We start from the raw sequence: 16,728 nt of genomic DNA, 5'->3' as shown, positions 1-16,728 counted from the left end.
CAGGTCAGAAGCTCCCTGCAGCTGGGCTCGCGAGTGGAGGAAGCCGCTGCGGGCGGGGCAGCCAGCTCACCCTCTGTTTGCCACTGCCCACCCCCCGCCACCCTTTGGGACCTGGGGACCCGCGTCAGGGTGAGGAGGGAGCAGACTTGTCCCAAGGCTGTATGCGGGGCGCTCTGGGGAGGAGGAAACTGGAAGGGGGCGCTCACCGCTCATCTGCTCCAGGAGCCAGTCTTTGAACACAGCCACGCGTGTGTAGACCCCCGGTTTCCCTGGCTCCCCGCAGCCGTCGCCCCAGGAGGTTACTCCGAAAAGTACCTCCCTCGGGTGGGGGCCAGGCTCCGAACAGGTTAGGGGCCCTCCAGAGTCACCCTGGAGTACAGGAGCCAAAAGAGAGAGCTCACCGCATTCACCCCCCCCCCCCGCTTTTGCCCACCTTACACCTGGCAGGGTGTGTCTGCTCTGAGCTCTCCTGTACCCAATTTAGCTATGAGGACATAATTGCTCAGAGAAACTGAGTGGCAGCCTGACCCAGAAGGAAAGGAGGCCATCCCGCCCCTGCAAAGCAGCCCAACCAGTGCCCTCCATCCAATCAGTCTGTGTGCCTACCTGGCATGAGTCAATGCCCCCTGCCAGGTAACCAGCACAGAGCATGGTGCTGGGGCGCAGCCCTGGCCCCAGTGCCCTTTGGCAAGTATCCGTGCTGAGCAGGGGGACGCGGGCCTCCCTCACTGCCTCAGCTTCAGGCCCATCTACAGGGAAGAGTGAAAGGGGCTCAGGTTTGGGGGGTTCCTCCCATTGCACTATCTAACTCCTTCCCCTTTTTAAGATTAAGCAGTAACACCCCGATCCCTTAGGCTCTGGCCTCCCAAACTTCATCCTAGAAGCCTCGCTCTCCCCCCACACCTGGCTCATCCAGGCCCTGCCCTGCCCAATACCTTCGAAGAGGGCTCCCCAGCCCGCGATGGCACAGGCGGTGCCGGCTGGGGGCTCCTGGGGCCCCTGGGGCAGGCACACGGGGCGCGCGGGCCCGGCGGGGTTCACCGGGGTCCACAACTGTACCAGGGCCAGGTCATTGTGGAAGGTCTGTGGGTCAAACTGGGATGGGACGGGGAAGTGGCACAAAGTCAAGGAAGCATGGAATTGGGGTCCTGTTTCCAGCTCTGGGTCTGGGGACTGATTGCTCACCTTGGGGTGGGGCAATATGCGGTTCACTGGCACCTCCTCGGCTTGCTCCCCACGGGGCCCTTCGGCCAGCATCACAGTCCACAGAAACTCATTCGAGGCACTGAAGAGCGAGCAGCATTTGATCAGGAAGGACAGGGACACAAGAGCCCCTTGGAGCGCCTGACCCTTACTTAGCGCACCTGCACTACTCAGCAACCCATGCTTGGGCTGTTTCTCTCCAGGGGGACGGGAAGGCGACCCGAGAGGGGCGTGCCCCAGAGAAGGCCAGTGCCCTAGGCGGGGTGCTACAAGCTGGCCTGACTGGTGCCGGCACCTTGAACCCGGACAGGCCTCCGCCAGGGGGCAGCAGAGATCGGCTCTCTCACGCGTCCCAGCTCTGAAGACACCAGGGAACACCAACATACCCCACGAAGCAGTGCGCCGCCGTGAGCACCCAAGACGCTGCCACTAGGACACCGCCACACAGGGGCTGCCCGCCGAGTTGCAACCTCACGAGCCAGGGCCAGGCCCCGGGGGGAGCCGCGCTGCCCCCCACTATGCGGCCGTGAGCCCGCGTCACGTTGGCAGCTCTGGGGCGCCTTTGACCACATGACCCTTGAATGACAGAGGTAACGTCATGAGGGACAAGTTCTAGCTGTCCCCACGTAGAGGCTCACTCTTGCTCTTCACCTGCCCCCTTGAGACTTTTTAGCCTCACCTGGTTCAGGTGGGTCCTGGAGGAGAGGTACTTGAGGCCTGGGGTGTCCGGGTCCTGCTGAGAAACAGCCCTTTGAACCTCACTGCCACCTTCTGGCCCGTCCTCCACTCTAGGCTAGGCAGGAACGCCCTCTCTTGCACCATTCCCCCTTGCACCCCACCTGCCAGCTCTCAGCAGCGAGAGCCTCTCACCAGTCACTGGTGAGTGCAGACTGTTCCCGCCTTCTGCCTTTTCATATACTCTGCCCCAAGCCTGGCATGCCCTTTCCACTTGGAGAGAACTCTCTAGTAGTGTCTTGGGTCCAGCCCCACCCAGTGTCGTCCCAAGAGGGGATCTGAAGTAAGGGATAGGGATGACGGTAGAAAGAGTCCAGGGTAATGAGTGCAAGTTCGCTGGGGAGGGGTGAGGTTGGCCAACCTTGGCATGCGTGCAGTCTGTGTTGGATCTCCATCTCCACTCGCTTTACTGCCCACTGGGCACTTCTCTGGGCAGCCTGCAACGCCTGGGTCCCCTGGGCTGACAGAACTGCTGGGGCATGGAACACAAAATTAAACCTTGTTGGGGCAGAGTCTTAGTCTGATCCTTCTGCCCCAGCCCCGAGCCCTGCCTTGGGAGACCACAGGGAAGCAGGCCGGACTCCCCCAAGGCCGGGGGGGGGGATGGGTAGGAGGGAGCACCCCAGGGCCCCAGGCCCAAGCCTCAAAGCAGATGGTCCCAGATCCTCAGCCCAAGATATCTCCCTAATCCAAATAAGCTGGGTTGGAATCTTTGAAAAGCACTTTTCCTTAAAAATTTAAGAGGAAAACCACTACCCCAAGATACAGCTATCCCAGAACTCAGGCGGATTGACATGAAGTGACTGTGGTTAAACTGTCCACCTTTGGCCCAGACAGCCAAGGCACCCTGCTGCCCTTTCCTGTCTGCTAGGTCTGGAGCCTTCTCTCGACGCCTTTTGGTGCTCTCTCCAACTCTGTTCCCCATGCCAGCCTACCTGCCCCTCTCCTTTCTATATCTCAGCTCCTGGCCCCTTCTCCCAGGAGGTGTGCAGAAGTCACCAAAGGCCCTGACGAGTAAGGGCGACAAGTTCGTCTTCCACACCGGGAACCCCACTTCCTCCACGCCCCTCCCTTTTCAGTGGCTCCCTCAGACCAGCCCAGGCTCACCTTGCAGGGTGCTGGGGGGCAGACGCATGTACAGTGGGTGCCCACAGGCAGACCAGGGGTCTGGGAGGGGCGGCAGCAGCAGCAGCAGCAGCGCAGCCAGTAGCATGGTGACAGGAGCGGGGCAGGAGGCCCCGTCCTCTTTTCTCCTGGGGCCTGCTCTGCCTGTGCCTCTCCTGCCTGCCTCCCACTGCCTTTCAGACCCTGGGCACAGGATTTTTGTCCTTCAAATCATCTGACTCTGTTCCTTACATCGGCATTACCCACTTCCCTTGGTCTGTGCCTCACCTGGCCCTTACCTCCTGGGAGCCGCAGGGAAATGGGGCTGTGGGGGCTATATAGAGGACAGAAGGGGGAGGGCGGCCGGGATTGGGCGAGGGACTGAGGTAGTGGGCTCGACCCTCACCTTTGAAGTCTCATCGTTCCGGCCCTGAGCCCCCCTCTGTCAAAGGAGCCCTTGTTTCTGCGGCTCCATCAAAGGGGCTGAGACAGGGGAGAAGAGCTGACGGTTGGGCCGGGGGCCAGGCAGAGGGGGGCTGCTGGGCAAGGGCTGGGAGGGGGGATCCCCATCTGCCTGTGCCCCCTGAGGAGTCTACAGCCATGCTGGGGGCAGACACTCTTGAAGGGAGGGTGCAGGGGGTGTCTGGGGGGTCCTCGGCAGCCCCACCCCCTGAGGAAGCCACTGAGCTTCCAGCCCCTCTGCCCCTAATTGCTTGGCAGCGTCCCTCCCTAGTGTGGCCATTTCTAAAGATGATCAAAGCATCCTAATTAACGCCGTAATTGCCGCGCTGGGGCTGGTGGGGTGGGAAGAAGCAAAGGCAGGCGGACGCTGGAGTGGCCCAGAGAGGAAAGCGGGAGATGAAAGGCCCCACAGTGGCCCAGTTTGGGAAGCACGGGCCCCAGCAGCTTCTGACGCTCTCCCAGACCCCTGTCCCTGCCCGCTCAGCCTGTCCAGCATTGTTCTCAGTTGCTGTGACCCTGATCTGGCAGGAGGGCTCTTTCAGGAAGGGCCACAAATGGGCAGCTCTCCTGGAATGGAGTCACCACCTGGGGCAGGGTGGTGCCCTTCTGCCCTGCAAGAAGCCCTGGGGCCAAAAAATACTGGGCACCCGGTTGGTACCGGTGAGCCCAGGCCCACTATGGTGGGAGAGTTTCGCGCCGGAGTGAGTTCGTGCTGAGAAGCAGGGTGCTGCCAACGTTTCCTAGCACATGAGGCTACGTGTCCCTCCCCTCGGCAGTTAACACCACACTCCCTCAGTAAGTACCCTGACACAGGAATGCCGGGAAACACTGTCCGGGCATGGACTGTGAGGATTTTTTAATGCTGGAACTCACTCATACTAACCAGAGTCTCTGTCTGTCTTGCAGAGTATCTTTTTATCCATGAGCTTCAAATTCTTGGCAGAGAGGGCGTGAGCTCAACATGGCCTGCACTTGCCCCTTCGGCTCCTGAGTCCCTCAGCTGCTTGGATTTCAGCAAAGCCACATGCAGACCTCTGCCCTGCCTCCCCACCTCCCTTCGGCCAAACTCTTCTTCAGGGCAGAAGGTGAGAGAAGCAAGACCGGAGCTTTGGTCTCTGCTGCCCATCCCTTCTGCCCTGACTCAGGGTAAGAACCCAGTCACTGCCAAAGAGAGATTAGAACCCTGGCAGCATGGACTTCGATTCTGCCCAAACCCCATCCCTGTGTTCCCTGGCGCCTCTGTCCACTTCCTGTTCTCATAGCTGGACACCTGCCCTCTCCTCCATGTATACCCCACCCCCACCTCAGGTCACTTCTTGAGATGGCGTCTAAATCCAGACATTTTGAAGTCGTCTTGCTCATTTGGTGGCCTGCTCCTGCCCCAGGGATGCCCTGGAGAGAGTCACTGTCCCTATAGTTCCTCTTATTCTCTATCACACAGCCTTCCACAGAGTAGTCTTTTCTATATGGCAGGATGTGGAGGGACCCTTGCTTTTTTAGGGGGTCTAGGTGAGTGGGCCTCAGCAGTTGGCCGAGACCTCTCCCCAGTGGAGGGCTTGAGGCCCATCAGAACCCAAGCAGATCCCTACGTCCCCTTCTCCCAAGGGAACAGGAAGACGAGAGGGGAGAGGAGCCTCTGGGGCAGACAGCACCTCCCTTCACTTCTCCAGCCTGGGGTCCCTGGAAATCACTGGTGAGAGGGGGAGATTGGCATCTCAGTGCCCGTTTGGAGCTCCCTGTAGCCAGAGGCTCCGGGACCAGCCGGGGATTCCTGGAGCAGTGGTGTGGTGAGGACTGCCGAGTTGGGAGAGAAGGCCTGAGACTCTGCTGTGAGGCTTCTGGTCCCTAAGGTGAATCCCACAGGCCAGACAGTTGGCCCAGAGTGTGAATAGGACCAGTGGCATCAGGCTTTTGGGACCCTGAAGTGTGGGGGAACGAAACTCAGAATGGTCTGATGCCTCTGGCTGCACATTGCTAAAATAGACATGTCTGCAGGCAAACCAGCCGCAGAATCTGTGAGGGACCCAGTGCAAAATAACATGCAGGGCTTCAGGACCGACACTTAAGATTTTTCAAGACAGAGACAGCAAAGCATTAGACCAAGGGCAGGGCCTTTCTGAGTACAGGCTTGGTGCCCAGGGGAGCCCTGAGCCAGCCTTCCATCCATGGGTGCTGCACCTACCTGGCTAGATAGCTGCAGTTAAGCTGCCGTGGGACTCCCTGTCCCAGGCTAAACAGGAGCCCAGTGCTCCTTCCTCTCACCTACCCAATACCAGAGGAACCCCAGGTAGAGGAGGGCCCCTACTCACCATCTCTTCCTTAACTAGAGCTTCTGAAGCTTGACCGAGCTGGGGGAAGGGAGAAATCCTTGGGATCAGGGGAGAGACTGACTTCAATGGGTAGCATCCAGCGGGAGAAGATTCTAACCGCCAGGGTGGAGATGGCCCTGAATCCAACCTGGTCAGGAGCGGGGCAGCCCTTTCCAGTGGGAAAGGGGTCTCTGACCAGCATGGCACAGGGAAGTGCCTGGAGAGATTAAGTCATGCTGATCCCCAAAGCCAGTCCCAGCCACCTGCATTTGTGAATTTGGTCATTTGCTGACTGCCGCAGGGCAGTGCCCCCCAACACACATACCAAGCCCAACCTCGCGTATGTGCTGAATGAATGTTGAGCAGCAAGGCCCCTCTCCCTGCTAGAGGCTGCTTCTGCACCCTGGGCCTCAACCTCAGCCCACCCAAAGCAGCTCTTGAAGACTCCCCTCCTTGCTGACTCCTTCTACACAGAGGGCCATTAGGCTGCCATCTCTCACCACACCTGCTGGCCTAGGGCCACCATCCTCAGCGGGTCTGGGCATTCCTCCCCCTCTGAGTTTGGGTTAGGGAAAGAGAAGCAACATCTGTTTGTTTTAAAGAAACGGGATCCTGCCGTGATGCCCAGGCTGAAGCTCAGCCTGTTGGGTCTACAGGTGCACCCCCTGCTCCTGGCTCAAGAAGCATCATGTCGGGAGGGGCCCATGTGCTCTCAGCACCTCACAGTACATACAGTTAAGGCAGCTTGGAGAAGCGGAGTGGGGCTTCCCCATCTCCTGAAGGTCCCGTGTTCTCTCCGCTCCTTTTTTTTCTTGTTGCAGGAGGGAGGGTGCAGGAGGGACACAGAGGGCCCTGGAAGAACTTCTTTTCCTCCCCACTTGCCACCTGCCCTCCAGGTGCTGGGTCTCCTGCCTGGGAGCAGTCAGCCCGTCTGCCACGTGCAGGCCCTCTCGGTACCCCAGGGTGTCCCCAGAAGGCCTATGGGTTTCCCTAGTTCCACCCAGAAACAGGCAGAAACAAAGTCTTGGCCCCAACCCTCCCATTTCAAGAAGAGGGAGGGAGGGAAGAACCCTGGGCCTTCCCGATTTTCACGTCTGGAAAGGCCAGCAGGAGATTCCTGTGGGCTCAGGTGGGTGAGCCCCGGCAGCTTCAGAGGGGAGCTCCAGGCCCTTGCCACCCTTGGCAGAAATGACTATAGCATCTCTACAGGAATCCTTCTGGGAAAGGCCCCTGCCTGCCACCCTCTTAGGACCTGATCTCCTGGGCTCTTCTAGTGGCCAACAGAGAAGTGGGACCGAAACCCATCCAAGAACCGCCATGGTGGCTTTGGGGGCAGTGTCCCTAATCAGGACAGTGGTACCTATAGCTCTGCCAGCTCTGTGACCACCACAGGGACCTGCTACACTCAGAAGTGGCCATGTGTTGGCCTCTGATGTGTTGAAGGGTGAGGAGAGGCTGTCGTGAGTCTTCTTGGGAGGAGAGGCCACTCAGGCTGAGTCTCAGAGCTGAGCTGACCCGCCCGTGTGAGCTTGACAGATTGGAGTTATGCAGTTGCAAGTCGAGGAGCACCAAGGACTGCCAGTGGCACCAGAGGCATGGGACACACCCCTGGAGCCCTGGAGAGAGCAAGGCCCTACTGACTCCTTGATTTCAGCTTTCTGGCCTTCAGAACTCAGAGCAAATTTCCTGTTGTCTTAAGCCCCACAGCTGGGGTTAACTGTGACAGCAGCCCTAGCAAACTAATGGACTTCTCCTCCCCTGACCTCCTGCTGTCTCCGGGAATGAGATAACAGCATCCACCCTGGGAGGCTGAAGGAGTCGGCAGCGCTCTGGGTCACTTCGTAAGTGTGTGGGATGGCGAGGACACTGTTGCCCTGCCTGAGCTTGGGGAGGGCACTGGGTTTGAGCTAGGAAGGCATCAAGGGACATGGGGGAGCCCAGAAAATGAGAGTAGGGACATGAAGGGGCCCCGGGTGGGGGGGCTCCCTGGGGTGTGTGCTGAACAGGGCCGCCTTGCTCAGTTTCCGCTTTGCTTCCCTGCCCTGCACTTGGCTGCATTTAAAAGGATACTGGAGAGACAAGGGCGCTGCCTGGGAGCGGGAGCGGGAGCGGGGCTGTCCCCATCGGGCTCTGCGGGCCTCTGACAGCGGGGTGGTCCTGGAATCTGCACGCAGGGCTCCTGTGGCCCAGGAGGCCCCTGCTTCTTCCCTCCCTTCTCACTAATGTCCTGGGCAGCAGCCACATGTCACACGTCATGGACGTTTCTAGACCACCACCCATGCCACCAAAGACCCCTGTTGAACCTTGGGATTGAAAGAAAGCAAACCATTCACAGTTCTGCCAGTTTCCTTTTCTTCTCCCCCGAGGCTTCCTCCTCTTCCTGGTTTTTGTCTTTTCTTCCCTTTTTTTTTTTTTCTTTGTGGTCTTTTTCTTTCCCATTTCTCAGTCTGGCCATTCCTTTGAAATATGCTGATTTAACAACTTTCATTTCTGTTACAGTATTTGCAAGTATCTTCTCCTACATGGTAGATTCTCCTTGGTCACTAGCTTGTCAACGTTACGTGGTCTTTTTAGAAAACACAAGCTCCGTGAAGGACAGCCCTTCCCGGAGCCACACAGCCCACTTCAGGCTGCCTTCCATGCATTTTCTTTTGTTAAATAAGCTAAAATTAGATTTAATAAGTTTGATTAAAGTTTTCATGAAAACTCCTACTTATCAAAATAATTCTGTCCCTGTGTCTCTAAACTTCTATCTGTATTAATGCAAAAAGATTTTTGTCAGTGGTGGTTATTCATTAATAACGATTTAATATTGAGACTATTAAACTGCAATTGAAATTTATTTACTTTGTTTTGGGTTTTGCTTTTCCTGCAAAGGACTTGGGTTTACTTTAATTCTCTAAAATTATTAGGTAGCTTTTATACAAATATAAAACATCAAGAGTATTAAAAAAAAGCACTGCAGGCATCAAATGGAAACCTTATCAACAGTATAGTTTATTTATGCAATATTTAACCCAAAAGTGTCTACTAATGTCAAACACTGGTCAGATAAAAGCAATTTCATGAAGTTCCAGGTATTACAATGTATTTAATCTTCACCATAACATTTTAAGTTGGCATCATCAGACCCATTTTACAGACGAGGCCACTGAGGCTCTGAGAAGTCCAATTGACCATGGCCAACACCACATTGCTGGAAACTGGAAAAGAGATTAAACTCGGTCCCACCTGCTGTTAAAGGTCACACCCCTGACCATCAGCCCTGCCTCCTGAGTCCATTATGCAGGGGAGGGGTATGGTGGGAGCTCCTGACTACAAAACCTGCAGCAGTTTGCTGAGATATTGACACACAGGTTGAAGGCTGTGGAAGATTCTGGAAATTAGAGGGTTGGGTCTCCCTGAAGGAGACCTTGTTGTGAGGCAGGTGGGAGATGGGGTTATGGTAGGAGGGAGGGAGAGCAGCTTTAATGACAGCTAAGGGTGGGGGTCTCTGCACAGAGCAAACAAAGAAGATGATGGGAGACCAGAGTCCTGGAGGGGAAGGAGAAACTGGGGCCCTGGGTCCACAAACGTCTCCCCAATGTCCCTTCTGCATCTCACACCCCAGGCGGGTTGGACACCTCAGAGTTCAGGGGTCTGGGAGCCTTCCTGGGGGTGCCCTAGCCCCTCTCCCCTTCTGCGTAGGAGGGGCTGGGCCTCCATCACGGGCCCCTCAAAGAGGCCTTACCTACCCTCCAGCTGGCATATCCAGTCCTTGCTCAGAGACCCCCTTGCCCAGGGTCCAGCAGAGGCCTGTCCTCTGGTCCAGGAAAGGGACCAAAGGGAGGCCATGGAGGGTGCAGGGCGGGCACACAAAGCCAATAAATCCCCCGAGGCAATTACAGCAGTGAGCGAGGCATAAACAGGGCACTCTGCCTGCCGCAGCCAACCCTCCCCTGTGCGCGTGCGTACACACACACACACACACACACACACACACACACACACACACAGAAACTGGTCCATTTGCAGGGTAATGGCTTTGCAACGGCAGGAATTATCTGCAGCATTAGAGGTAGCCTAGCTGGGCGGGACAAGCTGGGGGGCCAGAGCCTAAGGCTGGGTCTGGGGGATCCCAAAGGAGGAGACAGGTGCCCACAGGCTAGAACCTGGGTCCCTGGGAACCCCGAAGCAGTGGAGAGCAGGTATGTGGGCTGCAAAGGACTTGATGAGGGCCAGGCAGGTGGGCGGCCCCTCCCTCAGCAGCCCACAGCCCCTTCCGTTTCTGCTTCTAAGACCTGAACCCGGACAGACAACCAGGAGCACCGACTGGGGACCTGAAGAGGCCCTGGGCTCCTGCCTGTCCTCAGGGTCAGGTCCATCACCCAGCCTCAGGCTGCTGCACCAGGCAGCCTAAAGCAAGGGGCAGAGGGTGATGAGGGGACACACATGGGAGCCCCAGAAAGAAGGGCTTGCACTCCGGGTGTGTTGATGGGGGGTTGCATTGCTTGACCAGTTCCCTCCGTGACTGCCATGGGAATCAGGCCTGCGCTGCCTGGCAGTGCTGGAGGCGGGGTGCCCAGGTGGGAGCACAAGGTGTCCGCCCGGAGCAGGAAACTGAAAAAAGCTGCCACCTGAGTCCTCAGGAAAGACCTCTGAGCACCTGCCTTAGGCTAGGACAGAGGGGGCTCATCTCGCCACACCTCCTCTAGGAAGGGCTGGCAAACCCCAGTAAAGAAAGTGGGACAAGATGCACCTTCCAGGCCTCTTGGGACCCCAGGATTCACCTAGATGTGGGGGTGTGGCTGGTCTCCAGGGTCCCTCGTGTCCTGGTCAGGCCTGGCATCTGCTGTGGGGGTGCCGGCTAGAGAATCATGCCTGTCAGCCTGACAATAAAGCCAGGCTCCGTGACTCCGGCAGCAACAGAGCATCCTGCCCACCTGCGGGCACACCCAGATTGCATTTGCTGAAATAAATTGCTGGAGAAAATAAATCCTGCACACATGATTAATGGGAGGCAGGGAGGCGGGCAGCCGCCACAAGGAGCCGCTGGGGATGGAGTGACAGTCGGGCATAGAGCCAGCAGAGACGTCAGGCCTCCAGGAAGGGGGTCTGGCAACTGCAAGACCACCAGACCCACCATGGCTCTGCACTGCCACTGTGCAGGGGACCCGGCTCTGTCCCTCAGGGCCCTGTGGACTTGGGTCAGTCCCAGCTGGCTCCCTGTCCTTGCAGGTGGTACAGAGGGGGCTTAGCCTCAGCTTGAAGCTCTCACCTGGGCCTGGGGTCCCCCATGAACCACAGTAGGACAGAAGTAAAGGCAGGGCCTCAAGAAAAGGGATAGGGGCAGGGGCAAAAGAGTTGCCCTCTGGCCAGCTGTGAGTCCTTGAGCAAATCCCCTCCTACCTCTGAGTCTCAGTCTCCTCATCTGTTCAGTGGAGCTAACACCAGTACCTCCCTTGCAGGGCTGCTGAGAGGCTCAACTGTGCACCTCCCCCGCTAACACACGCCATGCAAAGCACCTACTAGGGAGCCCAGCACCCAGGGGGCTGTGCCAGACCACAAAGGGATAATTCAGTCTATGGGGATTCAGTCCCTGCTGAGTTGGACTGGGTTACAACCCCTGCCCTCATGGAGCTCATAGGCTGGTGGTAAGCAATCCCTGAAAAGATAAGTCACTTCAGATGGGTGAGTGGTATGAAGAAGCATGAGTGTGAGTGTGTGTGTGTGTGTGTGTGTGTGTGTGTGTGTGTGTGTTGCAGTGCAGGGAATCCAACCCTGGGTCTTGTGATAAGAGCACTGCCCCTGAGCTACACTTATTTTTCTTTTCTTTAAAAGACTACACACGAAATGCCCACCTCCAGGTACTCGGGTTGGGATGGGAGTGTCAGAATTTTTATTTTGAATTGCTTTAACTTTTGAATCATATGGATGCACACACACACACACACACACACACACACACACACACACACACACACACACACACACACACACCCTTCCTGGACACACACCCCCTTCCTGGACTTGGTTTCTTCCTGAAGGGCAGAGGACTCCCAGATGGACAACCACAGCCCACACTGAAGGAACCAGAGGGAGCGGGTCACGAGTGAGCGTGCGCACTCCAGGCCTGCCCTCAGGCCGGGTGGCCCGACATAAGCTTGAAGGCTGGATGAGTCTGAACAAGCCAGGCATGGGGACATTTAATCAAGGAAACTTCGGGTAGGGGTCGAGGCTCGGAGGAGAGGTCCGCAGCAGGTGTGGCCCGAGCGGCACTGAGCGCACGCGGAGGCCGAGGACTCTGTGGGCGGGAACCGAGGGAGGGGCCGAAGGCACTGACCGGGAAGGCAGCGGGGTGGCACCTAGGAGCGGGACGCCGGTGGGACACTTGCCCCACAGTGTGGCAGGGGTCGGCCAGAGGAGGCGGAGGTCTGAGGCCAGGGCAGGAAGTGCTGGGCCCTCAGGAGGGAGAAAGGCTCACCCGGCGGGGAAGCGCTGCCCTGCGTCGCCCCAGTGGCTTGGCGCAGCGACCAAGGAGCCCCTCCTGCGGACGCCAGCCGGGCGGGTGCTGCGGCCTGTGGCGCCTCCTGGTGGCGCTGCGTGAGAGACGCAGGCCTTGAAGGGTCGGGTAGCCGGGCGAAGTGCGGACCCAGTTCCCGGGCCCAGGAGGGCCGAGGGCTAACGCAGAGCAACGGATCACGGCTGGGCAATTCAGGGGGCGATCTTGGGCCGCTGAAGAGAGAGCTCAGCGACGGTGGCCAGTCCAGTAACCCCTTGGGCTGCGGAAGCCGGCTTCAGAAGCGCCGCTCTCCATGACAAGCGCCCAAGCCCCGGCCCGCAGGCTTATCCAGCAGAAGGGCACAGCTGCTCCACCTTGGAATTTTCTGGGGTTCAGAAAGACGACCCCCACGATATTTCCACTGTGCACCCTCTTAACCTAAAGCTGGCGCTCCTTGTATCCAATTACCCCCTCCGCCATCAAGCCACATCTCTGGGCCACTTTGCCTGCCCGTGCAACCCAGTGGGCCAAGAGCAGGGCCAGCTGCATAGTTTTTAGGGCCCCTTGGTCAACAATCCTTAGGACTTGCAAGGACTGAGGATGTAGCTCACCGCTGGAGCATTTGCCTGGCGTTTGTGAGACCCTGAGTTCAATTTCTGGCAACACACATGGACACACCCACACACAGAATTTCAAGACAGTGACGGCAGAAAACTAAACGAAGGAGACGCTGTCTGAGGGCAACATCCGCCAAGCTGAGTGGGATAGGGGTCGGGTTGCTGGGCAGGTGGTGCTGGGAGGAGGGAGCTCACCACTGAGCCTCACAGGAGACCCGCTCGGCAGATGAGGATTCTGAGGCAGGAGAGATCGATGGCTCATTAGGTGAGTCAGGATCCCAGCTCTGAGCAGTCACAAACCCCTCTGGGGAAGAAAGAGGAAGGAAGAAACTGACTCCAGCTGTGAGGTTTTTGTTTTTTTGTACCAGGGATTGAACCCAGGGGTGCTTAACCACTGAGCCACATCCCCAGTCCCTCTTTTATATTTTCTTTAGAGACAGGGTCTTGCTGAGTGGCTTAGGGCCTCACTAAGTTGATGAGGCTGGCTTTGAATTCACCATCCTCCTGCCTCAGCGTCCTGAGCCGTGTGCCCTGGTCCAGCTGTCATCTTGCTTACACAAACAGGCCTGTTGTGACTGGGGAAATAAAAGTAATAGTAACCTTTTGAAGTTCATGGACCAGGCATAGGAAGGGACCCATTCAGAAGCTTCACGCCCTGGGGGCCATTATCACCCTACTCTATAGATGGGGGACTGAGTGAGGCACAGTGGGTCATGTGGTGGAGCTAGCATTTGAACCCAGGCGGGGAAGGTCTTCTCAGGGTGAGTCTGAAAGGTAGTGGGAGGACTGGCAGCCCCTGGGTGTCTACTTTGATCTCTGCTGGTTCCTGATCTTTAGGCAGCATTGTTGCCAGACCTTGCCCGGGGCCTGGCTCTGTCTCCTTCAGAGGCACCCTGACCCAGTCAGCCCTGTGTCAAAGTATTACAGGGGCTTAGGGCTGGGACTTGCCCTCTGTACTGGCCCCTGTCCCTACAACCCCATGGGGGCCAGGCTCCACTCTCCTGCAAGGAGCAGGCTGCCTGGGAATAGGAGCCATCCATATGGCTGGAGGCCAGGCCCATCAGTCTAAGCTGCTCCCAGCAGGACTGTCCTGTGTCCCAGTGCCCTCCTGGTCCAGGAGGAGGGATGTGAAAGGGCCAGCCATGACGCCCTGCCTCCAGCCTGTCCTTTCTTAGTGGGCTGGGTCCCTCTTATGGCCCACCTTATGGCCCACAACAGCATCCTTGCCTGTGAGTGCAGGGTCTCCCCTCCTGCCTGTCCCTCTCCCCATCTTTGTGTCTGTCCCTCTCTGTCCTCTCTTCTTAGCTTCCTCTCTCCCTGCCCTCTCTGCCCTGGTGTCTGCTTCAGTCTCTCTCAGACATCCCTCCCTTTCTCTCTGTCTGTGAACTTCCAGCTCTTCCTGTCTCCCCACTCCCTGCCTCTGTGTCCCTCCCAGATCATTCTGGAACTCCCCCAGCACGCCCTGGCCCTTCCTAGGGCTCAGTCCTCCCAAAGCTTCCTCTTCTCTGCAGCTCTTCCCGGCCTGGCTGGGGTGGAGGAGCACATTTCTCCCTGTCCGGGCCTAATATCTTAATGCAAGGCCATTACTCACCGGAGACCAGGCAGGGCAGGCCGCTCCCCTCCTCGTTTGTCATCCAGTGTGAAGCCTCCTCACTGTTCCTCGGGGATCAGATTAAGGGACTGACAGGCTGCATGAGCAAATTTCGCTGCCAGCACTGCCTCCTCACTCCTCCTGCCTCAGACCCCCAGGCTCTGGGTCCTAGAACTGTGGCCCAGGAGGAGGCTTCAGGTCTTTGAGTAGGGGAGGCCTGAGACCCTGAGAGTCCTGTTTCTGCCTCTGCTTCTCCTCAAGTACCTGGCAAAGGGTGAGGGGTACAGGTGGCCTTTGTCCTAAGAGAGGGAAGAGAAAAGGAACTGGGTCCACAGTGATCTGGACCCCTGGAGGTTAAAAGTAGGACAGCACACACTCTTGATGGTCTTTAGAGCCTGTTCACAGCCCTGTATTCACTTACTCAATCCTTGCAACAACCCTGTTAAACAGATCTTATTACTATCCCCACTTTACAGAGGCTCAGAGAAACTAAGTGACTTGTCCAGGGCCACACAGCTAGGGAAGTCTGTATGCTTTGTATCTTTGTTAATTTTTCAGTGCTATTTGTGGGAGAGGGACTAGTGTGTCCTCATTTATTGAAGTGTCCAGCCAGCTCTTGAGCCCTCTGGCATGGCTCTGTGCCCCACTATGGTCCTGCCCTCCCTTGCTCTTGTTTCCTTAAGAAGGATGCACTCAGTGGTCTGAAGAGCAGGTGTGATGGTAGCAAGTTTGAGGGAAGCAGGAATATGAGGCTCCTGGTCTGCCCTGTCCTGCCCTTCAGCCCCACTGTGGGACCACATCCTCCACAAGGGCTCTTGGTTTGCACGGACACTCACCATCGCCACATCTCCTGGAACCCAGGATCTAGCACCCAAGAACTGGATTCCATGGGAAGGTGAGGGAAGAGGCTGGGGAACCCAGCCTTCCTGTTGCTGCCTGGACACCAACTCTGCACTCACTACATCAGCCTGGTTCCCATAGTAACCGCCAGCTTGCTGTCTCCTAGAAACTAAGTGGTCCTCAGCGGGGGAGGCAGAATAGCTGACTTAGCCAGAGCACTTGGGTTCCAATCCCCATTATGACCAGTCCTAGCTGTGAGGTTTTTGGCAAGTCACTTAACCTCTTTGGACCTCTGCTTTCCCATCTGTGAAATGGGGATGAAACTGTTCAAGGATTAAGTATTTAGGGCACACTTGACAATCTGAAACAGTGAAGGGTCACACCAAGGTGTGGAATGAATCAGAGATGGCCGGTGGGTCACCAGTGGGTCCTGGTGGGAGCAGAGGAAGGTGAAGCATGGGTTCAGAATGGGACCCTTGGTGTGGGTGAGTCTCCTCAATACCAAGGACCCCAGCTTGCCCATCTGGCAGGGCCACCTGGACTCTGGCCCTTCAGAACACCACAGTCTTCAATGTGTTGCTTTCCAACCAGGCGCCAGAGCCGAAGCCGGCGGGAGGGAATCCCATCCTGCAGCCCCCGTCCTTCAGACAGCTGGGACAAATGCCAAGGTGTCCCGGACCTGCTCTCAGCGGGCTCGGAATTAGCAGCTTTATGGGTTTCTCAGCACGGTTACTGGGGGGAGGATCGAAGCGGGGAAGGTGTCAGCCACCAGCGGAAGGTGCAGAAGGGCGGGGGACCGCTTGAGCACCCGGACAGGGGCACGGCGAGGGCGGGAGCGTTTCCCCAGCCGGTCCGCATGGGTCTGACCCGCAGCCAGCGCCCCCGCTCCACAGTGCGGTGCCGGGGGCCGGGCCCAGGCGCTCCTGGGGCCGGGGGAAGGAAGGCTGCGCGGGACGCTGACCTATATTCAGGGAGGCCGGTCTCCCTCCGCAGCCGAGGTGCGTCCCCGCGCCGCCCGCCCTGCCCCCGCCCGGGAGCCCGCGCCGAGGTCGCTGCGGCAGCGCGGGCCGCCTGATTCAATTAACTAATTCCCGACAAGACAGATGTGCAATTCCCCGTCGCCTGCCATTAGGCGGAGATGGAGCACCTCGCGGGCGGGGACCGGAGAGCGGCCGGGGCGGAGCGGTGACGTCACGGCCCCGCTGCTGACGCCACCGCGCGGAGCCAGGTGTTCTGCAGCGACCTGGCCAGCCCCGCGGTCTGCGGCGAGTGAGTGCGTGCCTCCTGCGCACCCCTGGGCCTCTGGGCCTCTGGGCCTCGGGGCTCTCCGGCGAGTCCACGGTGGGCTCCACGTCGCCTGACTCCCGGGATGCGACCTCCCGCTTC

At 57.9% G+C, this 16,728-nt stretch overlaps 1 protein-coding gene across 1 annotated transcript; it reads right to left on the bottom strand.

Moving 5' to 3' along the window:
- Positions 1–4: 4 nt before the first annotated feature.
- On the bottom strand, positions 5–3,151 carry PRSS56 (serine protease 56; the record flags this gene model as incomplete). The annotated part of the gene is made up of 7 exons (XM_079130407.1): positions 5–111; positions 207–369; positions 607–749; positions 936–1,095; positions 1,186–1,285; positions 1,590–1,779; positions 3,046–3,151. 7 exons carry the CDS (start codon positions 3,149–3,151, stop codon positions 5–7), a joined length of 969 nt encoding a protein of 322 aa, XP_078986533.1.
- Between the last annotated feature and the right edge of the window lie 13,577 nt (positions 3,152–16,728).

This window comes from Sciurus vulgaris (genome assembly GCF_902686455.1).
Source record: "Sciurus vulgaris genome assembly, chromosome: 3".
Classification (NCBI taxonomy): Eukaryota; Metazoa; Chordata; class Mammalia; order Rodentia; family Sciuridae; genus Sciurus; species Sciurus vulgaris.
This window is presented reverse-complemented; position numbering and strand designations above follow the sequence as displayed.